The sequence below is a fragment of the Aphelocoma coerulescens genome (genome assembly GCF_041296385.1).
Source record: "Aphelocoma coerulescens isolate FSJ_1873_10779 chromosome Z unlocalized genomic scaffold, UR_Acoe_1.0 ChrZ, whole genome shotgun sequence".
NCBI lineage: Eukaryota > Metazoa > Chordata > Aves > Passeriformes > Corvidae > Aphelocoma > Aphelocoma coerulescens.
In genome coordinates, this window is record NW_027184085.1 from 9,465,079 (window position 1) to 9,492,625 (window position 27,547).

General features: G+C 50.3%; 1 protein-coding gene across 4 annotated transcripts in view; it reads left to right on the forward strand.

Annotated features, from left to right (window-relative positions):
* Positions 1–27,547, forward strand: part of CNTFR (ciliary neurotrophic factor receptor) — a 203,783-nt gene that overhangs the window by 113,950 nt on the left and 62,286 nt on the right. For all 4 annotated transcript variants that reach the window (XM_069001406.1, XM_069001404.1, XM_069001407.1 and 1 more), the window contains one exon: positions 2,955–3,036. In XM_069001406.1, the coding sequence (XP_068857507.1) occupies positions 2,955–3,036 (82 nt within the window). The remainder of the gene's footprint in view (positions 1–2,954; positions 3,037–27,547) is intronic.

Here is a 27,547-nt window from a genome sequence, read left to right on the forward strand (position 1 = left end):
GATTTAATCTCTCCCAAAACAGGAAGCTGGGGACAGGGAGGATGGCTCCAGAGCTGCTGGTCCACCACTTCATGTGTTCCCTCTCCACCCTTCCTTCTGCCCAGGCTCCTCTCTCCTCTCCACCTCCAAGAAATGATTCATTACAGGAGGAAAATCTACCTTTTGCGCACAAGATTGAGTTTCCCACTGTTGGCTTCTCTGTGTAATATATGTGGTTCCCCTCCATCACCTGTGAACTGCTCCCTGCTGGCACGGGACATAGCTCAGGAATCTGCACACCTGGTGAGCTGCTGCTCACTGGCCTGTGCACTCCGAATGCTGGGGTGCTGGCTTTTGCTAGAGAAATAGTTAAGTGAGCAAATACGGCAGCAGAAATTTGCATTAGAAGCATCTGCAGAAATTGCAAAGGTTTTTTATGTGCTTGGGGAAAAAAAAATCAACATGGCTTTGGGCAAAACAGTCAAACAAAGTAAACACTGCATGGAAAATTGCAATTCAAGTGAGAAAAAGTTGATTTTCTGGCTAGATTTTTTGTACTAAAATAGCTATGCTACTGCCTGGTCACAGGGCTCATCTCTAAGAAGAAATGGGGTTTTCCAGGATGAGAGCAGCTGAGTGGTGAATTCTCTGTGCTGTCATTGGAAGCCTCTGCCTGTGTCCTGGTCATGCCACAGAATCCCCAGGGATCTTACCTGGGTCCTTCTCTCTCTCCTACTCCACCTGTATCCCTTGAGACGATCAGTGTTTCAGGACAGGAACCTTTCCTTGCCACATAACTGTGTCTGTTTCGATGCTGGCCCAGGCACGTGGGCAGGAGCAGCAGCAATTATTTTAAGAGCTGATGAGATGAGGGAGGAGCAGCAGGGGGAGGGCAGCAGGTGGCTTTGCTCCCTGGCAGGGCCAGGAGGTAGAGCATGAGGGTTGGTGATGGTATTTGCACTGAGCCAAGCCAAAGGCTACATCGAGGACGTCTCACACTTTCCAAAGAGCTGGCTGGTTGCTGGAGGGTCCTGTCCTGCCTCCTGTCATTGCCACTGTCCCCAGAAATGGGGTGGCTGCACTAGCTGGGGATATCTGGACTGTGGTGAAGGGAGGCTCTGGCCCCCGTTTCCTTGCCTGCTTCAATTCTTGGTGCCACCCATCAACTTCCAGAGCTGTAGGAAGGGAATATTCAGTGGAAAGTAAATTTGGGAGTAAATAGGGAGAGTTGGCTCCTGGTTTGCAGGTGGTTTCCAAGCTGCTCAGGGTCCCACATGCCAGCAGTGCCCTGGCATGTGGCATTGCCACCTACCTCAGGTTCCAGCTATCACCCACTCCCCAAGCTGCCACTTGTGATGGCAGCTGGAGCACAGGTGGGGTGGCTGCTGGGGAGCCATGCTGCATGCACAGAGGGGACGCATGGAAAAGGCAGTGGAGAGCAGGCACAAGAGGAGCAGGAGGGAAGAAACAGAGGGAGTGATAAGGATGTTGTAATCACCACTTAGCGATCCTTGCCCACAGCTTTCAGAGGAAGGTCACCTTCATTATCTCTGCTTTACAGATGGGGGAAACTGAGGCACGGGGGAGGCAGTTAGAGTGATTTGCTCAAGGTGACTTGTGAGGGCTGGCAGCAGGGTCTGGGGCTTGCATGTCCCTGCAGCACCAGGACACTGGGAATGGCTCTTGCTGCCAGCCCTTTGAGCCCAAACCTAGCACCCAAAAATCAGTAGTGAAGGCTGTGGGTCCCTTCTCTGCCCATCTCCAGCCTTGTCCTCTTCAGACCCACTATCTCCCCCAGCACCCCTGCCCCTGAGAGGCATTTGAGATCAGGCTGGTCCAAGCTGCACCCCGAAATCTGCTCATGAAATCCCACCCAGCTGCTCTTGTCTTCCCCTCCAGCCCTGCAAAGGCTTGCTGTGAACCAGAGGCCATCTGGGCTCCTGCAACAGTCGTGTTGGGTAATGGAATATGTTTTGCTGGATTTTTTTTCTCTTGCCAATAGAGCTCCCCCTTTATTTCGGTTTAAATGGATGCCATCTGACTAATGAGCCCATACTCATGTTCTAGATTAAAAGGCAATCCTGTGCACGTTACCGATACGGCAGTGGAGATTAGGGAGGTTTAAATGGTTTTGAAGGTGGAATTTGCTTATCATGCATGGTGCTATTTACCTCCTGGTGGGTGGGCCCGCATCCCCATGGCTGTCCCCAGCAGCTCCCTCCTGGCTCTGGTCTCCTCTACCAGCCCTGGCAGCAAGAAAATGAGAGACTGAGCATCTCCAGCCTGGCAGGGCCGTGCAGGGTATCCTTGTTTTTGCTGCCATTTGTCCACCCTTGGAGGGGCTTTTTGGTGCAGGGAGGATGTCTTCATTACGTGCTTTCTTAGCTGTCACCCCCTCCACACCTCCCTGCATGCACCACAGCATCCCCTGGGACATGGCACAGCTCACCAGGAAGGAGTAGCTTCTGCCCCTCTCCCAGCCCAGAGAGGTGGGGAACAACTGTGGCCCATCAAGATATTGATGGCAGGTGGCTGAGGCTGAGGTCTGTGCTGAGATCAACATCTTGCGTGTCCTAAACACCACCTGCTGCTGTGAACTACCTCGGTGTGCTCCCATCTCCTCAAAACCCCTCTGCAACCCACTTGCAGGCAGTGCTGTCTCCTAGGAGGATGCTGTATCTGCCAAGGAGAGCCCGGCACCAGGGGCTGGCTTTCCTAAGAAAAATGTTGAAAATGAGATGGGGAAGATAGAACATTTGTGCAAAGCATATCATCACCTCCAGGCACCTCCCTTGGAAAGGGCCACAGGCTATTGAGTGATGAAGCGTGCGCCAGCAAAATGCCTCATTTTGCAGTGAATTTCCCCTTGGCTGTGACGGAGTTGGTTTTACAGTCATCTCCTGCAGTCCCATCGCTGAGGGCTCTCAGCACTGGGGGCAAGCCCTGACTGCTCCTGCCTGTGTTTGTTTCCACAGATGGCTAACCCTGTCCCGTCAGCCTGCTGCGTGGTGCTCGCCGTGGTGGTGGTGGTGTACGCCCAGAGGCACAGCCAGCAGGGTGAGTCCTTCACGCCTCCCAGGTCTTGGGGGTCCTGAGAAATGGGAATGCTGCTCCTCCAGCCTCTCTCCTGGGGAAAGCTGGGACCACCCTCCAGGTCTGCCTGATATTGCTTCTGTGCATGTTATCACTTCTCTCCATGACAAGTGTCCCCTCCAGCCCATCACTGTGGGGTTTGGGCACCCTGCATCTCCCTCTGCTGATGCCCCTTGCCCTGCCCACACCTCTCTGTGTCCCTACTGCCAGGACACTGCTTTGGACCTCTTCCCCCACTCTTTTGTGCCCTATGCAGCCCACCCATGAAGGGATAAGAGTTGGGAGGAAGCATCAATCTGACAGCTCCAAACTCCAATCACCCCTGACAGCTCCATGACGCCCTGCCCCATGACAGTGATGGATGATGCTTCATCCTGCTCTCACCTCCTTGGGATGACTTAATCCCCACAGCCACCACATATCTGGGCCCACCACTAGCTCACATCTCTCCAGGTTGGCAGAGGATTCAGGGCTTATTTTAGTGGTGGCTTTAGAGAGATTAAATTTTAAAGTCACTGGTGGCACTGGGAGCTGGAGGACCCCACATGATCCTGGGTCTAGGCAGGAGCAGGAAGGTCATCAGGGATGGTTGCATCTTGCTGTGGAGTCCAGCCCTGCAAAAATGGGACAAAATGGGGAACCTCTAGAATTCACTGCTTTTCCTGGCAGTCAGCCTGTCTGTAGTTGCTTTTAGAGGATCTTAGAGGGGGATTTTGCTGATGAACTCCAGTAAAGACATCTATGGGCTCTGTGAAACTGAGGAACCCAGCCAGAGTGCCCTGCTGAGCTGCCCTAAATCCAGTTGGGTGGGTTTACATTGCCAGAAGCTGCCAGGTTGGACACAAAGCAGCCAGGGTTTGGCAGCACATTTGCACTGCGTGGGGACAGCCACCCTCTGGACATGGAAGGAGCTTGCTGGCTGGTGCTGCAGGAAGGTCCACTACCCCTTCCCAGGGTGCCTGCTCGAAGCATTTGGGTGCTGAGCTGTGTGCTGCTTGTGATGGTGTGATGCTTCCTGCAGAGAAGCAAAGCTGCTCATTCCTGCTGTGCTTGTAGGGCCACTACCTGGGAAGCTTTGAAGGACCCAGCAATAGGACTTGCAGAGCATCCTTTGGGTGCACCATGCTGCTTCCTGCTATGCTGTAGGAACAATAGCCCAGACCTGTTGTACAGGGAGATGCACAAAATGCACAAGTGCCAAGTACCTCAGGGTTGCACAGACTTGCGCTGTCTAGACAGAAACAAATGCTGCTCCTCACCAGTAAGCAGGACCACGCATTTTGCCACTGACAGCTGGTGCAGAGCTGCAGTGACTGTCACCTTCTGCTCTGTGATCCAGTAGGATTCAAGGGTTTGGCAGCATAGCCTCCCACGTCCTCATGTCCCTCCTGTTTCCCTTGCCTGCCTGTGTCTGGGAGGGAGGTGTCTGGGTCACCAGCTCAAAACTGAAGCTGCTGAGGCCTGTGTGCATCAACAAGTGCCTCAAGAGGGTGTGAGAAGTGAGGCAGGGATCTTCCCATCTGCAGGAGCTTCACTGGGGGACAAAAAAAGGACACAGGGTCAGAAAATACATTACAAGAGCTGGAGGAAGGCTAGTAGGGCGCTCTCAGGACTGTCCTCAATCTGTTCCCCAGAGGCACTGTGTGTCCCTCCTGGGCACCTCTCAGAAACACTGAGGTATGCTCTGCTCTCCTGCCCACCCCATTGTGCAGGGCTTAGAGAGGCTGCTTGCAGGCAGGTGAAGCTGGGGAGTGTCTGCCCCACACTGGAGACCCAAAGCTTGTGCCCTGTGCTGCACCTGCCCTGCTGCAGCCTCTCCTCACCAGCCAACACCAGAGCTCATCCCCCACCAGCGGGGCGCTTGGGCTGGAAAAGCACAGCAGGAATGGGGTGGGAGGATGGATTAATCCCACTGGTGGCAGGGACCCGGTGGAGTGGGGGGAAGATGCTGGCATAGAGTCCATTTATCATGCACTTGAGGCACGTTTGACTTTAATAGCTCATGAAGCACTTTAAGAGATGCATTAGCACTGAATACTTGAGTGAGGAGGATGTGACAAGCTGTTAAGTGAGCATGAGCACAACGGAGAGAGCCTGGCCACCCTCTCCTGGCTCTCATATGCACCCTGGTGATTACTGGAGCGTCCTGCAAAGTGCCACATGAATTAATAAAAGCAGCATCAGCCTTGGTAAAGGTGAGGCTGCTCATGTATTAACCCCTCTGCTGCCCACCTTTGGTCCTTCTCCTTGGAGCTGGCAGAGCACAGGGGACATCTGTCTGGGATGTGGAAGCCCGGGATGATCTCCAGTGTTGGGGGAAGGGAGTGGAGGGGCTCAGAAGTCAATGGATTTGAAGTTCCTGTGATCTTTGGGGTGACAGAGCTCCCTTGCTTTGCATCCCTGGCAGGTTGCTCAGGTTTCACCTGCATGACACAGCTGGGGACTGCAACTTCCAGCTACCCATGGGGATGGACACTGTGTGATGGGAGACCAGAGACATCCAGCAGGGCAGCCCCAGGGGGATACTCTGAGGCTGGCACTAATATTCTGGCTCTGGCAGTGGGTTTGGGGTGTCCTGCTTCAAGGAAGGGCAGAGGGGCAATGGAAGAGCATGTCCAGGAGTGTCATCCCCAGCGCATGAATAAGCAGCTTTAGATGGGGCTGCCAGATTGGGCCAGACTGGCTGCAGCGATGGGTATTGCCCTGGACAGTCTCAGGGCTGTCCCCATCTGCACAGATCCAGCTGGCATGGAGGGATGGACAGGAGCTGCAGGAAGAATGGGAGAGGACAGAGTAGGCAGAACAGGCTGAAGACCATACGGGAGAGCCTTGTGCCCTCCACATAGAATCAGAGAATGGTTTAGGTTGGAAGGGATCTTAAAGATCATCAAGCTCCAATCCCTCTGCCATGGACAGCAACGCCTTCGCTAGATCAGTTTGCATAAAGCCCCATTCAATCTGTCCGGGAACACTTCCAGGGATGAGACATCCACAGCTTCTCTGGGCAACCTTCACCAGTGCCTCACCACCTTCAGAGTGAAGGATTTATTCCTGATACCTAATCTAAACCTACTCTCTTTCAGTTTAAAGCCATTACCCCTTGTCCAGTCACTGCATGTCCTTGTGAGAAGTCCCTCCTCAGGTCTCTTGTAGCCCCTTTGCGTACTGGAAGGTGCTATAAGGTCATCCTAGAACCTTCTTTTCTCCAGGCTGAAGAATACCAACTATCTTGGCCTTTCCTCATAGAAGAGGTGTTCTAGCTCTCTAATCAACTTCCCGTTGTTGTGCATAGCTCAGTTTTCCTTCCCATGTTTTGTTCTTCAGGCAGTGGTTGCGGCCAATGTATTTCAGAGTGGAGGAAGGTGGTGGGGACAGCTGAGCACTGATGTGATGCTATCTCCCGTGACACTCACACCTTTGGTTGTCCAAGGCCTCCACTGTGTGAGAGCAGAGCTGGTGGGGGTCCCTGCAGTGCAGAGACCCTCTCCCTGGCAGGGCCTGGGTGCCTCCAAAGATCCGGGAGAGGTCACAGCACAAGCCTTGGGGTTTTGCCCAAGCTCTTATATGGGAAGTGTGTACATGGTGGAGATGCCTAACCACATGTCAGACCACAAAGTGCACATGCATGGGTGATTTCAGCTTTTGCTGCTGAATGCTATGACTGCCTGTTGCTGGACTTATCTGTTCTTATTAGACCCGATGCCTACAGCAGTCCTGAAAAGAGGGAGCTCTGCTTCCCCAGTCTCTTGCTGCGACAAAGGCATTTTCCCAATCCATCAGCTCTGCCAGAATTATGTCCACATCTGTCCCAGACTGAGATTTCTTTGTTTTTAAAAGAGGAGTAATTCTGCTTTATTGATCCTCACCTTGCTGAATTAACTCATGTTTAAACAATAATTATGTTTTCACCCAGGAGAGGAGACAAAGAGATAAAAGTCTCTGGAAATGAATGCACTTCAGATGCCACATGCCGGGGTTAATTTATTGATAGGAGCAGAAGCTCCCATCTCCTCTCTTCCTCACCAGCAACAAGCAATTAGCCCCCATCATTCCTCAGCCGAGGAAAAGAGAGATTTTGTTTCGTTACTCTCCCGTCTTTCTTGCTCTCTTAAGCCCTGACACTAATCTTTTGCAGTCGGTTCTGCTGCAAAGCTTCCCGGGGGCTCCAGTTTGCACGTGCCTCATTAGAAATGCTGCTGCAAAGACAAAGCCTGGACCCGTAAATAGTCTTCAAAATGCACAGCAAAGCCATGCAAATTGGCTTTTCAAAGAGAAACCAACTATAGATAGGAAAACCTCTCTCCCCTTCTCAAATTGCCCAACCCTGTCTCTGTTGCATTGTTTGGCTGACAGAGATGTGACCAGCTCTTTCTGTACTCTGCTTCCTCCACATAAGCCAACCCATGCCAGGACATGCCCTCTGCCTGGCATGCTTAAATTAGTCACTTTGATTTTGGAGTTTTGTCTGGATTTGCTGTGTAGGAGATGGTTAGTACATTCTCCTCTCCTCTCCCTTGCGGCACTATCACAGTGTCCTTCAGTCATGCATTAAGCGACATGACAAACATCTGTCATTTTTTGTTTGTTTTTCCACGCAATCTCCAGGGTGAGTTGAGTGTGCAACAGAGTGGTCTGGAATTTTTGTAATTACCAGGGCACAGGCAGTCACTGGGGAAGGCAAGGTCAAAGGGACTGACTGTGTGTGCTGAGCTGGGAGGATGGACGTGGTGCCTTCTTCCAGGCTCAGGTTGGGGCCAGCTCAGGAAAAAACTCCCTCTTCTCATTACACAGCACCTTCCTACCTCCCGTGACACTTCCTTTTGCCTCTGGCCAAGTTTTGCTCTCAGCACAGCACACTGGCACTTTATCTCCATGTGGCTCCTGACAAGACCTTATCGGTGCTGTTGTCCCTGGGACACCGTCCTGCATTCTGTGAGTCTGACCTACATTACTCCACTGAAGATGAATGGACTTGTGTTTGGCTGCATAAAACACATGCTCCTGCCGAGGGAAGGCTCATATATTAGCTGCTCTGGACTCTGTGTGTGATGGACTCATCCTTTCCATTATGTACATCAGCCCTTGTGTCACCAGAAAACTTTGCCAGCAACAGTTTTATGTTGCCTTCAAGATAATTGATAAGACGAGTGATTAGCAATTGGCCAAGAACAGATCCCTGTGGGGCCACATTGGGAACACCCTCCTGCAATGATGATTCCCCATTAACAATTAATTCCCCATTAGCAATTACATTTTTTAATCCTTCCTGTTATAACTCTGGATGCTCTCATTATCCAGCTGGCTGAAAATACCAACCTCGCTCCAAACTGCAGCCCCATTCAGCAGAGCCTGTTTAAATCATTCTGAAGGCTGCCGTTCAAGGGCAGGCATCTGCTCTTTGCCTCCTTTGCCTTGCTCACTGCTGCTCACAGCTAAGCTAGCCCAAGCTCATGGCCACCCACTGGGAATCAGCATTTTCCTACTGCATCTGCTGGGGGCCAGTCTGCTGGCCCATCCCTTGCTGGCCAGAGGTACAACCTGGCTGTAGTTCAAGTTGCCCTCTGATGCCTTTCCAAGGAAGGTCCATCAACTCCATCCCTGAGCATTCATTACTGTGATGGTTTTCCCACTGCCTCCCCATCTTCCCTGCCAACCCACAGCTGCAGGGAAGCAGCAGAGACAGCAACCCCACCTGCAGGGACACCCCTGCTGCAATGCATTAGACTCTGCTGCATGCTGTTAGGGTGTTTAAGAGCCCATCACGTTCTGGGGTCCCCTTTGTTACTCTGGTCTTCCCTGGTGAAGGTGATCCTGTCAAGAAGAAGAACCCCAAACCCAAAGAGGCACAAACATCTGCATGCTCCCCTTTCCATTTCTACCCCTCTTTCTGTCCCTGAGCACATGGCTTTATTTTTCTTTTTTTCAGCACAAGATGCATCTCCCGAAAGGTTCTCTGTCTGCAAAATAAAAGAAAATAGCTGAAATAGCCCAAGGTCCTGGAACAACTTTTCCTATTACTGGACATCCCCCTGAGCTAAAGTAGATTTCCTGCCCAGACACAGAGTGAATTACGGCCAAGCTCTTGGCAGCTGACCTTGTGGTCAGCCAGAGCACAGGCTTGCTAATAAATGTGGTCAGCCCCTACCGCAAACAGCCTATTTTTAGTGCCTGTGCTTCCTTGCCCACTGCCTCATCACTCCACAGGGTCCAGAGCCGAGCATCCCACAGGGGGCCAGCCAGCAGTGCAGGGTAGCCCTGTAGGGAACACATCCCAGGCTTGATCCTCCCCCCTGGGAGCTGGGAAATCAAGAAGGTTCATTTCCATGCATTGTCTGTTAATTTTGCACTGCAGAAAGTCACTGGTGCATGGTGCAGTGTGGCTGGTCTTGCTGGGACATGCTGTGGGAGTACTGCTCATGCCCATCAGACAGGGACTGGAGACCTCACAGCTCTTACCTAGGGTCTGTGTTTGAAAAATAGCCACAGGTCAGCAGTAAGATTGACGTCCCATTGTGCTCAGTGCTGTCAGATGCAGGAGGTGAGATGTTCCTGAAGGGCGAGTGGGAGAGAAGGACAGGAAGAAAAATAGAGGGACTGGCACTTAGGTGAGAGGAAGCACAGCTTGGTGGTTCAGGGCTTTTAAGTCTTGCCTTTTGCAAGTTATCAAAGTTTGTGGATATAGCAAAGAAGCTGCCTGCTTTCCATGTACAGTTCTATGTGGAGGCGCTGGAACTGAATTTGCCACTTTCTGGAAATGGAAGAAGTTGTTTGAAATGGAGCTGATGGAGTTCTGGAGTAAAGTGGAGATCTGCCCCTCTTGAGCCATCCAGGAACTTGGAAGGAAACCTAGCTGGCAATATCTGTGATGCTAACAAAAAAGGGAACCCTTCCCCAAAAATAGGTCCTGTGTATTGAAGCAGATCACAAATCTGTAAAAGAATCAAAGACAGAAAAGAAAAAAGAAAACACTTCTTAAGAGTGTGGATCTATCAGACTTTGGACAAGCCTGTGATCCCACAGAACTGGTGAAAATAGTTCATATCTGTGGTGAGAAGAAGAAACTGCCAGGAGGATCACAGTCTGCCAGGACTCATTAGTTCTGCCAGTGTCAAGGAAAAAACATGTCTCAGTAGTCACTTAGGCTTCATTACACATCAACAGGCAATGAAGGAGGAGGAATGGGATTTGTAGTCCACCCAGACATCTAGAGAAGCTTCAAGTGGAGGATTACTGCTGACATAGGGCAATGATGCCACAACCTGTGGGGTGGAGGCTGGACCTGCCAGGCTGTGGCTGTGCAGAGGGGGCAGCACTAAATCTGTGGACCATCTACATAAGCCAGAGAGTCCTTGCCACCAAATCCTTGCTGAAACCCAGTGCTGAACAAGGCCTGCTTGTTGGAGAGAGGCTGAGAGGAAGGGTTTGTATTTCCTTCTCACCATGGCATTGCCCTGCTGTGTGGAGCAGGAGCATGGCTTCCACTGCGGACACGTGGTTGTAAATAGACACATTGCCACGGCAGCTGGGAGCCTCCAAATGCTGATAGAAGCCAAAATCTCATTTGCACAAATTTTCAGACCCTGGGAAGCTGAGGTTTACCCCAGGACAGAGGGAATAACCGTGGGCCTTGTTCTTTGTGTGAGCACTGGCTGCTGAAGAAGGGCTGCGTCCTGTCCTAGCACAGAGTTCCTTTTGTAGAGGAGGAAGCAATCCTCACCCTTTCTTTACATTCTTGAAGGCTTCCAGAAATGGAAGATCGCATAAAACTGTGACGGGTGGGCTGGAAACCTTTGGTGCTTCAGGGATTTGGCTTCAATTAGCCTCCAAAAGCTCCAAAAGGAAAGGTCTCTCCTTGGAAGTCACATGTGGCCATCCCAGTGAGTGAGACATCTCACATTTCCAGAACAGCCTGCTCCCACCAGCTCACATGTCCAACAGAACTTGGACTGAAGGTACCACTCATTGTTTATCTGATTTGAAGAGTTTCCAGTGTCTGAAGTCCTGGATGCCCTGGGACTGCAAAGCTGATCTCCAGTCAGGCTCAAAGAGCAAAACATGGCAGCCCTGGGGGAAGCTCTGGGCATCACTTGTGGAAGCCCAGAGCTTCAGTAGAGGGTGCTACAAATCATCCCCTGGACACATCACAATACAGCTGTGTGTGGCAGAACCCAAGGACCAAAAGGTCAGGAAAGGCTGAGACATTCAGGTCCTGCACATCCAGCTGTAGTGTTGGGCATGGAATCACTTGCTGCTGTCTTCAGCCCACCTGTGACACATCTGGGAACAAGCAAAGCCCTGGATAATGGGAACACAGGCGCAGCAAGACACTGAGTACAAGCATAATCATCTCTGCTTCCTCAGAGAGGATTTTCTGGGTGGAACAGAACAGGTGGGGTGGAATAGAGCAAAGATACTATGAAGCACTATCAGGAGTGCAGATGCTGGGACACAACATCCACAAACCTCTTTAATCGAAGTCCTTGGTGGGGTTAATTTCTCTGAGCAGACACTGTGCTTCTGTGGAAAGGGAAATACCAGATTCCTAATCAGGCCAGCAGATGCTGGAGTGTAAAAAATACACAGAACAACTTGCAAGATATGCAGTCTGTGCTGTGGATGAAAAGAGCATCTTTCAGGATAAGCAGTCTTGGGCAGCACTAAATGGGGTGGATCCATGCAGAGAAGCCAATATAATTGTGGCCTATTAAAAGGAGAAAGAGAAGAAGGATTGAGGAGGAGCTGTGGCAGGCTCGTTACAGAGGGGAAAAGCGATGTGTGTCACCTTGTAATGACTGCTCCAGGAAGGCCCATCAGGTGGAGAAGTGAAGTGAAACCTCAAGGCAATTGACAGTGATGGAGGCAGGAGGGGTTACAGCAGTGTTAGTCCTGTATGAACCATTGATCTCTTGGTGTACAATTTGCTGGAAAACGCTGCTATCTAGGCTCGGCTCTTAGCACATGCTGATTGAAGCTGAGCAGTCTGGAGCCTCATTGCACTGCTTTCCCTTGATTAGACCCATACTGGGGAGGCTGGTGTTGGGGAAAGGGATTTATGGCAGTGATTCATAGCATGGGGATAAAACAGCTTTGTCTCTACTTAGGGCACAAGGGGAAGGGGATAAAATATCTGCATGCGGAGAGAGTACCTGGCAAGACACATCCACTTCTCAGTTCAAAATTCCCTATGGATGGGGCAGAACCTCACCTCAGGGTGCACACAGTTGACAGAAAGGTAGTGCTTTTCATCCCAGGTTCAACGCATTTGACCTTCCTAGCTTTTTCAGTTTGCAAAGCCTGCAGCATTTCCTCTGGAGAAGACCTGTGCTCGCAGATTTAAGTCATCTGCCAGTAGCCAGGCTCTTCTTAGTCATCTATTCTGGAGCTTTGCAAAACAGGCAGAGGTCTACAGAGCTGATGCTGGAGAGTATTGACCTGCAAGGCCAGGAGCCCATAGGACTTCTGCCAGCCAAGACCTCTGTGATTTGTAGGCAGAGCAGAGCTGGCACCATCACACTGAGGAATTGACTGGGATGCACAACCTAAAGCAGGGCTGCAGCATGTGGCCTGTCTTTCTTGATTCCTGCTGGATTTGCAGAGGTATAATGAGGTGTGCCCTTGTGTGCATGCATTTCTGATGTCCAGGCCTTGGGTGTGCTGCTGAATAACAGCTCTGCTTGAAGACAGATGGAGGAGAATGGATGTTTTGCTCCTCCAAAGGGCACTTCTGTTCTCTGGAGAAAGGTCCACTCTGTGCTCAGCTGGTCTCTGCTGCTTGTAGCAGGGCTACACCTGCTGCCTCCAGGATCCAAACTGAAATAAAGCCAAGGAAGTTGAGGAGCATCCCTCACAGAGGTAACAGAGCTGCAGAGGGGGATCAGGGTCTTATCCTGTTGTGAGTGGCATGAAGGCAGGCTCACAACAGCAGCACCTCCTGGAAACCTGGGTGGTGCAGAGTGTACACACAGGGTTCCACTGCCGAGAGCTTGTCCTCGTTAGCCCCACATCCATTCATCCATCCAAGTGACGATATTCTTCAACCAGGCGGTTGAGCTCTGCTCATCATCTGCATTGTTTATGCACAAATCCACTCCCAGAGGGAGTGTAAATTGAGCCTGGAGTGCTCCCAATGGGATTCTCCAGCCATAGCCACGAACTTGAGATTTTGTAGGATGAGTCACAGAGAGCCTCTGACTCCAGCCAAACCACAAGCCCTGGCAGGTTGGACTCTGCTGAGTTTGTGGCTTGCCTGTGCTGTGGTGTGGTTGCTCCAACTGACAGGATGCTGTGCAAGGGAGAAACTGAGGCACATGGGAGTGAGAGTGCATTAAATACAGAAGCTAATGTCTGTCTGTCTAGTCCTCTCCTGCAATTTCCCATAGAAACCTCCATGTCTGGTCATAACTGTGAGCCTGGAGACCTGCCACAACCTATGCCAGCTGCTGGGACAACTGGAGAGTCTGGGTGCAAAGGGATGAAAATCCAGTGATGTTGCTGAAGAGTGGGAGGAGGCTGTTGAGCCCTTCAGGAACTCCTGCTGTTGAGGGGCGTGCAGCATTACATAGGCTGCAGCAAGGCACGAGCCTGGTGGTCATATTCATGGCATAAGTTCCTGTGCTCAGCAAACTTGAAAATTAGTTTTACCCCTATGATGGAAAGCACAGGGTCGTGTGTTTTTCCTTTGTGTGAGGGTCCCTCTGTGTGGCAGAGTGGAGGGGCAGATCAGGAGCTTGGATTCCCCACTGCTCACCTTCAGAGCATCACACAAGCCCTTTGGCACGATTAGGAGCCACAGCCACAGGCTCACCTGCTGGTGAGCTCCAGTACTGTTCCCACTGGTGATCCACTGAAGTCCATTCACTCTCCTGTGACTCTTCCCTGTCCCCTTTGCTCTCAGGGAGACTCTCCATCTTTGTCCATTGACACAAGCCCTTGCCTTCCCATCTCCCAGCATCACAGGACGCATCACAGGGCACATCACTTTGGGCACTAAGAGAAAGGGCTTTGCTCATCCTTTGTCTTGTAGGGTGCTCATGCTCTGTCTCTGGCCCCACACAAGCACCCTCCTCTTAGCCTTGGCTGGGTGTAAAAGCTGTGCCAACTCCGTGGTTCCTGTTGGGGGGAGAGCCTTTAGGGATGCCTGCAGGATGCCTAACTGCTGATTTACAGCTGCAGCTCACTGGGGTCTGCCCTGGCTCAGATGACTCCTCCAGGTCTCAGCTCTGACACAGACATACCTGTCCATCCCTCCTGGTTTGCAAAGAGAGCTTCTGTTGTTTTCAACCCCGGTTGCTGGAGGCTGATCCTTGATTTTATGGAGCGTGATCCCTGAATATTCAGGAAGCAGCACTGAAGTTGGTGCGACCATGGTTGGCAGGCTCTGGCCCTTAATTAATTAGCATTGATTGTACTTCCAACAGTGGAGGAGGGAGCTGCAGCTCAGGGAAGCAGTGAAGTGTTGCAACATAATCACTGCAGCTATTTTCACGCTGCTGGTTGGTGCTCTTCAAAAGTTACCTAGCTGCTGCATTGGCAGCATGGTAGACAGAAAGGAAAATCCCAGGGGGAATAGTAGCAACATGGGACTTTCAGAAGCTGTCATGTCATTTTAGAAGAAACATCTGTCTGCATGTCTGTATAGGGTCGGGGCTTTTCTAACCTTTTGGTTTTTTCCTTTCAAAATTTGTTATTTATTTATTTATTTATTTTCTGGGTATTGACATTGTCTTAGCTTGACTCAACCTTATCAAAGGTGCTGTTCATGTCTTTTGCATGGCAGCAGGGTCAGTTCACCCCTGGGCCACCAAGAAGTGCTGTTTAAGAAGTGGGATGTGCCTTGTCTCCCAGGAAATTTGGAGCAGGTTGCGGGGCTGAATCAGTCACTTTAAAGTGCAAGTGTCTCCCCCATCTGAGCAAGATAGCCAGTGGACAGCCCAACCTCTGCGTTAGTGATCCCCTTAACTCTGTAATCTGAGCAAGTCTGTTCCACGGAGCTCTCTGAGTCTATGGGCTTTTGTATCCGTGATGCATTTCTTCCTCCATATTTTTGCAATTTTCTTCTTGGCAGCTCCAGAGAGATGGGCCCAAGCATCCTTCTATTGATCTATGAGAAGGACTTGGAGATGTAAACCCAGAAGGAAAATTTCAGGATTTAGGTAGACAGATTTAATCCCATCACATTCTTCATCCTGCCCTAAATCACAGCTCCAGAATGAAGAACTTCACAGTGAGAGCCGCCACGAGCACTCACAGCTCTTTTAATGCTGTTACCTGATGTTGCAGATGTGTCTCCCAGACTGGTGAATACCGAGCCCTCCTGAAAACGTTCAGTGCCTTTAATTTGTGCTGTGGCATGGGCTTGTCCCTGCACAATGTGCTGGGCTGTGACTGTGCGCTGGGAGCCAGGGCTGTGGGGAGCTTTCTTTTCGACATGTGAGCCCAGAAACCTTTCCAGGATTCTGGGAAAGCAGTGTCAGGGCTGGATGAGGGGTGGAAAGTGGGTGTCAGCTGGCAGAGACCTTCAAGTCAAGCCTGGTAGCAAAAGGGATTAGTGGATACGGGCTGTTGGGTGATTTAATTGTGTTTTCCTTCCTCCAGTGAGTTTGCGCCATTTTTCTTAACTTGCTTAGCCCTGAGGAGTTTTTCAGTGTAACCAGTATTTATGGAAGGCTTTTTGCTTTGGTGCCTCAGAGGGAGTCACTGGTGCACACGGCAGCAGCTGTTCCATAGCCCCACAAGCCACCCCTGCAGTGCCCAAGTGCAGGCATCCTGAGAGCCATACAGGGGTCCCAGGTGAATAAAAAGGCACTGGCTGAAATTAATTCAGTGCTTTGTGGTTTTGTATTTCAGCAGGGTCAGGAGAGCCTGACCAAACCCTGGTGTCAATGTACCAGGTGCCATAGGATCACAGGGAAGGAGGAAAACCAGAGCCTAGCTCTGATGAAAACAACTCTCCTGGGCCAGTCATTTCATCTGCTTTGGGGACTTCAGCTCCATGTGTAAGGCAGGGAGAATGATGCTCTCCTAATTCGTCTCACTCATTTGTGTTGTCAGATCCTTTTGGCAGGTGCTGCATCTTGCTGGGTGCCGGCACCAAGCAGTGGATGACAGGGTGGCCATCCCTGGGGGGCTGCAGGCAGTGTGACAGCGTGAGTGCTGAGGAGGAGCTGCCTCCATCCCCTGTGCTTCCCATGAGGGGTACCTCCATCAGGGAGAGATGCGCTTGCTGCCAATCTGTCCTGGGCAAAGCTGATGGGCAAAATCCTCAGGGGAGCCGTTTCCTGTTGGAAATTAAGTCCCATCAACATCTAAATGTTTTACAAAATCATATTTCTCTGTCAGGGGAGATAACAAAGAGATGAAGCATAGGGGAAGGAAAGGCTGAAGTTTGTCTTTTTGGTATTTTTCAGAAATTGTTAGGTTCTTCCCTTTGAATTGATCCCCCCTTCCCCTTATAGAAGCAAATGTTTTGCAAGCTATTTGCACAACTCAGCGTAGACATTTTGAAAAAACACCCTAAAACACATGAAAACCTTTGTTTTCCTCTGAAGGAAGGAACTTGCTTGTTTTGGGGCTTTTTTTCCTCTTTAACAGAGAATATCTGTAAATTTGGACCTTTACCCTGGTGGAGGCAGAGCAGCATTTTTCAACTTCATGGCACCCTGGGCCTGCCCTGGCCATGCCAGAGCTGCGGGAGGGGCTGCAAGCACCGGATCCGGGAGTAGCCGGGGCATCTCGTCTCGCCCATTCCCGCTCCCGTGGCCCCTCTCCCGTTGCTGTCTGCAGCCGCTCTCCCTGGGTGGGCTGCAGAGCATCCTCTTATTGCTGTGCTTCAGTTTTCCTATTCATGATCTCGAACTGGAGGTAGGGGAAGAGCCGCTCGCTGCTTGTAGTTGTATGCATGTGTGCATAGATTTGCACTGATTTTCTCTCCTTAAGGACTTTCACGTATTCCCCCCTCGCAGGCAGTGCATGTGGTTGTTTGCAGGCTTCTGCCTCTGGGCAATTTCCTCCTCCTCATTACTACCCTTCACTCCCTCATCCTTTATCCTCTTCCTCCCTCCTGATGGAGACAGTCTTTCACAGCCGACTCATTTCAGAGATGTTTTTTTCACTGCCGAAGCCAAGATTTTTTTCTCTCCCATTGCACTTCGCCTGGAAATGGGAGGAGGAAGCAGGTTTTGGGTTTAGTTTGGGATTTTTTTTCCGCAATAAATAATTTCTGAATGCTGAAGAGGCAAGAGAGTGAAGCTGGCGTTAGGCTACATTGAAATACTCCATTTGTTCTGGGAGTCTTTCTCCCCCCTCCTCCAGAAAGCTTCCTCTAGTGTTTAATTTTAAAGCAAATTGCTATTAATTTTTGTTTTCTTACTTTCCAGAAGAGATTCCTCTATTATTTTGGCTTGTCTGGAGATTTCCGTGTACACCAGAATTTTTTTCCTTTGCTTTTCTTTCCTCTTTGATTTCTTTTCGCCGGGGTTAAAAGCCCCAAGTCAGCAAGGTACTTAAACACATGCTCAAAGTTAAGGCCTTGCCTAAGTGCTTTTCTGACTTGGAGCCAAAGATATTTTCTCAAGTCCTTTAAATGCTTCTGAACCTGAATTCAAAACGTTTTACAGAAATTCCAGAATTCAAGTATCTCTTGTGCTAATAATAGTTGTAATTCAGTACTGCCTTCAGATGACTGGAGCTCTGGACATGGTGAGCTTCTGAAGACTCTTACTCTCAGAAAATACACTTCCCTAAAATCTTCTGCTTCAAACTCAAGAGCTCTCCAGAGAGTGGGGCACACTTACTTGTATTTCAGTCAATGATACATAACTGGCCTTTTAGCTGTTGTTTTGCTACACTCAAAGCTTTTAAACATTGAAATTTAGGAAATAATGTGCAATTGGTTCAAGTTATACTGAATGAATGTCTGCTCCTGAACATTTGCTCATTGTCCCCAACACAGGGAATGAAAAAAATCACACCAAACTGAGGGCTCTCTGAAATGGCAGCATCACTTATTGGAGGTTAGGAGATGCTCTCAAAGGCAGACTGGGCTCCCAAAAGCAGTGCTGCTCTCTGCTTTTGAGAGTTTAATCAGATGGATGGCAACAAAAGTGGTATGGAGAGGGAATGGCAGTGGGTAGACAGGCAGGAAAGGCTGTGTCAAAGAGGAGGAGGAGGAGAAGGTATTTCCAGAAGCATTTCCATAAATATCAAATGGAAATTACAGCATGTTTTTTTCAGGCTCTGCATGATGAAGCCATGAGGGTTCTGCATGATGAGGCAATCAGCCAGCCAGTGGGAGCTGCTTTGGAATTGCTCAGCTGGTTAAGAGCATCTTCTTCACAGGTTTTGGAAAAGGTGCTGGACATTGGTGCTTAGGGCACCAACAAGGGAGCAGGCTAGGCAGGAACTGGCTCAGTTCACAGTCCCTCAAGGACCTGCATGCTTCCTCCTCTGAAAGCATTCTGTGATCCTTCCAAGAATGGGAACAACCCTGCTGAAAGCTCCTGGCTTACTGTCCTTGTCTCAAGCCTCTCTCTTCTGAGGTGGTGTTATCCCCTGCGAGCTTCTGCACTGTGCTTTGCAGATAGATGAACAAGAGGTATCCATTCTATGATTCTGTAGTATGTGCACATCTGTCCCTGCTCATGGCAGGGAGGTTGGACTAATGATCTTCAGAGGTCCCTTCCAACCCAAAACCGTTCCATGATGCTATGATCTGCACAAGAAGGCATGCAAAGGCTCTGTCTGTATGCCCCAAAGCACCGTGCACTTTCAGTCCCCTGCTCTCTCATGGATCAATTTCCTGCTGCTGGAATCATCTGTGTAGTGTGCAGAAAACCCCATCTCTCCTACCTGCCCAGAAACAAATCCAAAGGCACTTCCACCTTTGAAAGCTCTCCGACTGCAGAGTAATTTGTAAATACTCAGGCAGGCTGTGGATTTATGGGGCTCCCAAATAGTGCTGGCCCCCACAAGCAGCTCAGAAAGCATTTGGGGACCATAAACCTGCAGTCATGATGTCCATTGTTCAGATACACTTTCCAGCCCTTAATCAGAGTCCCAGCTGCATTCAGCCCCAAGATGGAGCCTGCTTCCCAGCTCTGCTCAAGATCCAGGAGCTCTGTCCTGGGGTGTTTTTGTGTGGTCTGTAGTGCTCCATTAGCTATACTCAGCTATTTATTTTGTGTCTCTGGTGTAAGTAATGCTCTTTCCAGCATGCCATGGGTCTGATATGTGCCCATCTTTCCCCCAGGAGGTACTTGCACCCAGCAGGTACTCTGTGTGATGGGTGGGCTGCAGCTCTGCTGGCTGTGACATGGCTCGGCACGTGCCGGTGATCCTTTCCAAGCTTATCTTTGCTTGAGGATCCTTCAGAGTGAAAGGTGTCAAATGCAAATGCAGTATCTCGTTATTACCAGTGCAAATCCCAATGCCTTGTCTTGGTTGTTGATACAGCCCCTGCAGGGGAGAGAAGATGAGTGCCTTATTTTTAATATTGTTCTGAAATCAGCACCAGGCTCCAGATACGCAAGGGTTACTTGGAGGAGTGATGGTGACTGGGTCAAAAAGCCCCTCAAACTTGGGAAAATGGTTCCCATTTTATCAGCATCTATTCTTCCCACCCTCTTCACTGTGCTGCCCTGGCAGCAGCTCAGTTCCTCTGCTATTCTAGCCATGTGCACAAGAAAAGTCTTGGTGCAGGGGTAAGAAATCCCTCTTTTGGGAAGAAATGAGCCCTGAGGTGTAACCTTCAGGTTACAGGTTACAGCTTGTCATACATGAAATCCCTATTTGTGCTTGGTCTTTGCATATTAAGTGCTTTAATTAATTTGAGCTTAATATTTTTAAATTGAATGTTAAAATCAACCCATCAGTCCAGGTACACTAATCAAGTTTTTATGGTCTTCCTGTGTTTACTGTATACCTTTACAAGTGTTTTAAGATGTGTTGGATGTATTTTTTTATGTTTTACTTGTACATTGGTTTCAAGGCAGATTTTAAAAACCCCAGTTGCAACAAACAGCCCAGCCCCCGTAAGCTCCATGACTCTTATCTCAACTAATATCACCCCTCTAACCAGGAGGAGCCATTGGTGGACGGAGATGGTCTGTCAAAGGGAGAGCACCAATCACCTTGAACCAAAGGGGTGGGCTGTGGGTGGGCTGTGGGCGGACTGTGGGTGGAGCAAAAGCTATAAAAGGGAGCAAAAAGACATGCCCACTCTCAGTCTCCCTTCCTCTCCAGCTTGCTTAGGCAGTGCTGGAGAAACCTACCCCTTTTTAGGGGCTTTTAGAAATAGATTTCTTTTTGACCAGCCTAAACTGCAAGTTTGTTTTTTTTTTTTCTCTACCTGAGGTTCAGAGCTGTCTTAAGCCAAAGCTCCTGAATCCCTGCGCTCCTGGGGCATACCTCTTGAGTCATTAGGATCCCAAATTTTTATATTTTGTTAGTTTTTTGCAATTTTTCCAATTTTTCTGTTTTAATAAATTGTTTTAATTTCTACAAAGAGTTGTCTCATTCCTCACACAGGTGGAGAGAAAAGTTGTGGTGCTTCTGTTGGGAGCCCCAGGGAATGCCCTGTCCCCCGTGTCTGGGTGCTACAACAGGGGTTGATTTCTCAGTCCAGCTTCCGTGATGCTTTTGAGTCCTGTCCCTGTGTGCAGTGCACTCTGTGCCTCCTCCTTGTGGGGCTGAGCAGTAAAGAGGAGGATGAACCTGTGGTTAAAAAAGCAGAGGAGTTTTTCCATCCTCAAGCCACAGAAGTTCATGTGTTAAGTTGTAGTTACCCCAGCTTCAAGCCCAGCTGCTGCCGATCCACCCAGGGGCGTGAGCATTACATCTGTAAGCGACAAGCCACTGGCCTACAGCAGGCAGAACCCAAGCCAACAGACAGACAGAAAGAGCCTGAGGGGCTGAATTTTAGAGCTATTAAATGATTAAATGCAAGGGAAAAAAAAGTTAATTTAGCATCGCGGTTGTGATTTTACACACCCAAGAGCCTGGAAATTGAGAGCTCTGCTTCTCACACAGGGATCGTAACTTGGCACTGCACAGATTGTACAGTATGTAAAATTAGACTGGAGAAATAGTAAATATGCTGCAGGGACCAATACTGTCTTGGCAGAAGGAGGATGGACTGAGTGGGACCCAACAGGTCTTTTACGCCTCTGACTTCCATAATTCTGTGCTAATAAAAAAACATTGCACAATGCCTGATACTAATCCGCAGCCCTGAGTGAGGTGAAGCAGGAGCTGGGTTGTTATGTGAACAAATAGCGGTCGCCCCCAGTATATTTGAGCGGAGCAAGGCTGTTATTTGAGGGCGGGCGCGTGGGCATTGGTGAACACGGATAGGGAGTTCTGTGCACCGGGCTGGAAAGGCAGGTTGAGGTTGGTGGGGAGTGAGGCGCCCTGATGTCTCTATCCGGCTCTGCCCCCACCTCTACCTCCCCAAACCTTGGTAAATAGAGGCGTCTTCACGCTACTGCTGGACAACAATGAGCTTTTCTTGTGTTTATGGCTCTGATTTGGGCACCTAATTCTGAATCGTATTGATTTCTCCCTAAATGGCATTGAAAAGCCTGATCTAAGCACTCTTTTGTGGCCTGGAGTTATTTGTCCTGTCTGCATGAAAAAGCAGGACAAAAAAACAAGCCTCTAACTCACCCGTGGTGCTAGCACCAGTCATCGGGCAGCAAAGGTTGAAGGCTCAAGTGAGCCCAGCTTGGAGGATGTTGGTGGGGTTTTCCTGCTTGTGTGCTGGTTCCCCTTAGTGCCATTTCCTGTGTTCTTCCAAACACCTTTCCCTACATACCACCCCACATGCTGGAGCAGCCCAATGTAGTTGCAGGGAACTGGAGGAGTTGCTGCTTTGCCAAGCAACTGCACTTCCTCAAGATGAGTCGTCTCAAGCAAGGAAGCCAAGGGGGAAAGGTCCCATTCAGCCTTGCTTTAGGATGAAAACAGTGTCACAGCTCAGCAAGTTGCAGCAAGGAGAGCACTTGGAGTCCCAGGACACTTGGACTAGAAGAGCTAGGACAGACATCCAAGTGATGGTCTTATCAAGATCTTCTGGAAGACAGATCAACACATGAACCCAGGTCCCCTCCTGGGATGCAAGAACAAAGCCTCCTGTGGAAAAACCCAAAAAGCCAAGATCATCAGCCCAAAAGAATCCAGACCTCTCTGCTGTAGAGCAGCTGAGACAGAAAAGCAGAAGTAGCAGCAGAGGTGCATCTTCTCCTGGTTCTGGCTGGGCCAGCACAACATGATCCATGATAGAGGTATGCGACCATTGCAGATGGGTGCACAGCAGCATTAGCATCCTTGGGCAGAGCTCACTCCTACCCCAAAGCCATAGGAAAGGGCAGCTCCTTTGTGGTCTCCTGCCCATGCATGGCTGAGGAGACTCTGTTACAGAGGCAGGATGGATTTGGTTGCTGTTCTCAGCTTTGCTTGTCCCCTGTGACCAGGGTCAAGTTGTGCTTGGGGCAGCACATCACTGTACAGCTCCAACTACTCCCAGCGAGAGCTGGGTTTGATGGCATGCAGGGAAACAAGGCTGCCTCTGACACGGAGTCCTTCTGGCTTGCAGCCAGGAGCACTGCCAGTGTGGAGTTCTGGGCTGATGTGATATGTCAGATCTAAAGAGCTGCAAGAGAGGCTCTGTCCCAACATGGGGCTGATGAAAATGAGCAGTACCAGGAGAAGACACAGACATAATAGGGCACAGGGAGGACACACTCTGCCCTGGTGAGATCCCACTCAGACCAGACCAAACCAAAGGTGTTGATTCAACCAGTCCTGCAGCAAGGACTTGGCCCTCACTTCTGCTGTGAGACTGTGTGTCTTCTGCTTCCAGCAGTGGGTCTCTGTTCTCTGGTTTCCTGCTGGGTTTAGCACTGTGTTTTCTCTGTTGAGGGTGCTGATTCTCTGCCACTGCACAGCCTTGCTGGCCCCTGTGCATGAGCCATGCAAGTGACACCATCCTGATGGTGCTGCCATCCTGACTGTGTCACCTGGAGCTCGGCCTGGGCAATGGCATGTCAAGCTCATAGCAGTGCAGGCATCACACCTCCCCACTGCTGGACCATCAAGTCCAGGAGGGAGCCCATGAATTGGATATCATTTGTGACAATGCAACATTTGATACTAAATGTGTCCCTTCATCCTCAGAAAGACCTAGTAGATGTTGTATTAAGGCTCATGGGAGAGGCACCAGCCTTGTGCAGTTGAGCAGCTAGAAGGGCCACGAAGGCCCTTGTCATGCCATGATGGACATCACCAATTGGATTTGGGATGCAGCTTCAGAGGGAGGTGAAAGGTGAGGCTGCTGAAGAGCTGGAGCAGAACTTCTCTGGGGGCAGCAGAGCTTTGCCAACGCTCACAGGAGGATGATTTGTGGTCACATCCAGGCTGAGGGAAGAGGTTTTCCTGCCCTGGATCTTGCCCTGAGCCAAGCATATCAGAGGGGTCAAGTCCCTCCTTCACAACACTCCTGAAGTAAACCAAGGTCTGCTTCCAGGCTGTCATGATGTGATTGAGTACAAGTCCTTTAGCACCCATCTGTTATCTCTTAATTAAAGTTTCTTTCTAATTATTTTTTCTTGTCAAGAGCAAAGCTGCTGACTCCAGGGATTTACCAAAGTAGAGCAAACAAATGCGGGCTCTGCTTTCTGCAACTCTTCATTAATGGACAAAATTAACTTGGAACAGTCCATATCTTTGGCTGCATCAATGACACTTAATTATGCTTGTTTCCTTAAAAGATGTACCCAGTTTTAAATCACTTGTGGAAGAAGTGCCTCCTTAAGCATGAAATTTCTTCTCCCTGAAGGAAGATTTCTGCTGGTAAGAAAAGCTGTGCAAAGACCAAGTGGCATCACAGGGAATAGATGTGAGGAGATCAAGAGTGGGGTATGCTTCGGGAAGCTGGTGTCAGGAAACCCTCTCCAGGGCCAGGGACTGCTTCATCTCAAGAAGGGCAGACCTCAGGGGCTGTCAGGCTGTACATGGGAGTGGAGCCACTGGTATTCCTTGGACACAGTTGGTGCTGCTCAGGCCAGTGGGCATGGGTCCTGAAGCAAGTGAGAGGCCACAGGGTTGTGCCACTACCCTGTCCCATGGCTGGAGGAGGCCAGGAACATCCTCATCTGGAGGCTGATCAGGACATCTCTCTGTCCTCTTGCCCCCTCCATCCTCTGGGGCTCCCTGCTCATCTCCTGTGGACTGATTCATCTCATTTACCATGGGAAGTTGTGGAGTGAGAGACCCTTCTGGTTTATATGCTTGGAAAGCTCTTGGCATAGCCCTGGCACTGTGTAAATATTAAATGTATGATTTATTGTGTACACAGACAGCTAATTAGCTGCTGAGACAATTATTTGTGGCTGTTTTCTCAGCTGTGGGAGGGACATACGAGGCCCAGTGGGGTGATGTGAAGGCCTCTGTCCAAAGGCACATATGTAATTCTCTGTCCCACTGCAGAAGTGCTCCATGTCCTATCAGAGAAAGCGGGGACCTGGCCTTTCTCACTGCTTTGGCTTCACCATCTGCACAAGAAGGAAAGAGCCAGAGGCTGTGCAACCTGCAGAGTGCTCATCCCTCTCCCCAAAAATGCTGCAGTGCCTTTCTTTTGCTTGCTCTCTGCTTACACAAGCCACAGCCCTGCAGTGCATTTCAGCAGAGCACTCAGAGGGAATATTTGTCCCAGTCTGCCCACAAATCGCTGTCACAGCAAGGGTGGTTTTGGCCATGTGTGTGTCTGCTGGATGTTGTCTTGCCACAGACCCTGGCTGAAAGACCCCCACTGAAGGGCTGTGGTGAGCGCTGGTGCCAGGAATGCAAACCATCCTCGCCACTTCCTCTGCTCGCTGTTCCAGTGACCCCTCAGGCGTCTGGGCACAGACCCCCAGTGCCACATCCGTGGCTCCACACATGCCAGTGCCCAGCAGCATTCCTGCCATGGCTGGCAGCTGCCCATGCTGGCAGGGTGGGAGCCTCTGCTGGAGCACAGGCAGAGGAGTGGAGATGGAAAGTCCCAAGAGGAGTTCTGCTCCTTTTTAGCACAGTGCATGCCAGGGCAGTCCTCAGCTTTTAGCAGGATTTCCCTGTGCTGTTGCCCTTCCAGTTTTGATGTAGGTCAGGATTCATTAAGGAGGAAAATGAGGATGAGGTTTCTATTGGATTTCCAGATGGATGGGTTTGGAAAGCATCAAATATGTTTTCATGGGCCCCACATCTCAGCTGCTTTGTCTCATCTTCCCTCCACATCTCTCTGCTGGACTGCTGTCCCGTTGGTCCCTGTTGCACTTGCAGGACCTATCCAGCTGTCAGTCATCATTCTTAGTGCAGCAAAGCAGCTCACAGCTCATTTCACCAAGCTGCCCCAGGTTCATTGCTGGAAGCTGTGTGTGTTTATCCCACTACTGGCTCCCATCTTCCCCCCACTGCAGTTTTGCAGAGCTGTGGATAAAGATGTAATTTCTGCCCCCATTATGGATTATGATTGGCTCCTTTCTAGATCTGGGACTTCAAGTCATAAGCCGTGCTGTGCCTGACAGAGGATGTGGCCCTTGGCTGGCTTGGATGCTGAGAGGCATGTTGCTGGTTGGGTGCAGCAACACAGCCCCTCTATGACGACATCACAGCCTTTTGATGTCACTTGACCCAAAAGGTTATGGCTATCCCTCTGGCTCTCTGGCTTCTGTGCCCAAGTGCGGGGTGTATCAATCTCTAAACGGTGTCTCCAAAGCGAAGCCGCTCATCAGGGTCAGCTGCATACGCTCACACATGCGCACACGCACAAACGCACGGATACCTTCAGTAATATAAGTCGGCAGCAAAGATACAGGAAGGGTCTTCCCACAGAGCTCCACAGGAGCAGCTTGTTGCTTCTACGCTGTGAAGGGTTTGTTACAGCGGGGATACTGTAACACGCCTATATCAAACCAGGAGTCCCGTGGAAAAGAAATATATATGTGGACAGATACTTGATAGATGTTTCAGAGATGTTTATTTCTCCAGCCGCATGGCCGGGGCTCTGCCAAGGAACTGCTCAATCCCGGGACCCGAGGGTCCCTGCCCGCGCAGAGGAACACAAACCAACCAATGGGGAACGAGGCTGACCAGGGGCAGGGAAACCCCGTGCCTCCCCCCCAGGGCTATATGGCGGGGGGAGGAGACCCCAACATTTCACCCGTTTTACTTTAATAAAAGGAGAATGAAGACAACTGGATAAACATAACAAGAACAGTTTCAAAACAAAACAAGCCACCCTCCTTCCTGAGTCTTTAAATGTCCAAACAGATTCTGTGGGACACCTTAGGGCTGACAGAAGGGAGACAGAACTCTCTGAGCATGCTTTGTGGGGAAACTGAGGCAGGAGAAGGTCTAATTTCTTCCCTCCCCCTTTTCATCCCCCACTCGGCATTGGAAAGGGATTTTTGGGGAAACAATTGGCAAAGGCATGGTTTTGTGAGGGAAACCATGGATGAAAAAACGGATTGGGAATACACTGGGGGTAATAGGACATAGGATAAAAGGGAAAGGTGGGATTAGGAAAGGGAGACTGTAGGGGGGTTTTACAATGGAGATATTGTCTAACATGACTACGATTTTTTGCATATATACTGCCTTTTACAGGAACACCATCAGGCCCAGTGACCTGCGATGCTTGTAACCCTTTTCTACCTTGTATGATTTTGAATTCCACCACCTCTCCATCTCCCAAGCTTGGGATGCATTTTTCAGGGTTATTCTTTTTAATAGCAGTTCTATGCACGAATATGTCTTGCTGGTTATCACATCTTGTTATAAAACCATAATTTTGTTTAACATTATACCATTTCACTATCCCTAAGTTCTTAGCTACTATGGTCTTTTCCTTTTTCCGAGTGGCTGCTGTTTTCTGTCTCACTGCGTCTTTGCTCTCTCTTTCGGTCACTCCCATGTTGGAACTGTCGGGGCTGCTGGTGCCTGTGTGCTTTTCCCAGGGTCACGCTGGGGGCCGCACAGGCCGGGCCGGGCCGCGCTGCTCAGTTCTCCGTGCGTCGCCTCCTCTGGTTGCAGCTTCAGGCGCTGCATCTCGGCGGGCCCCCCAAGCGATGGCCCCCCTGTGCCCTGCTCCAGCGCGCGTTTCGGCTGGGCACGGCTCCGCACCGCCGCCAGCCGCCGCCCGCGCGCCGCCCCTCTCGTTCGGGCGCTCACAGGGCTCGCTCCACCACGCGCTGCGCGGGGCCGGGCGGGCACCACTTGGTCCCGCCACGCCTCCTTCCGCCGACACTGTGGCTCGCGTGGCTCCACCCGCACGTGGGATCTGCCTCGCTGCTGCTCGCAGAGCACTCGGTGCACGTGGCCGGGGTAACACAGTCCCTGAGGCAGGCTTCCCTTCACCAGGACACAGCTGACATTGCTCAACAGTCCCGGAAATTAAATAATATTTGCGAAAATATTCTTCCATCGGCATGTATTTTGACTCAAA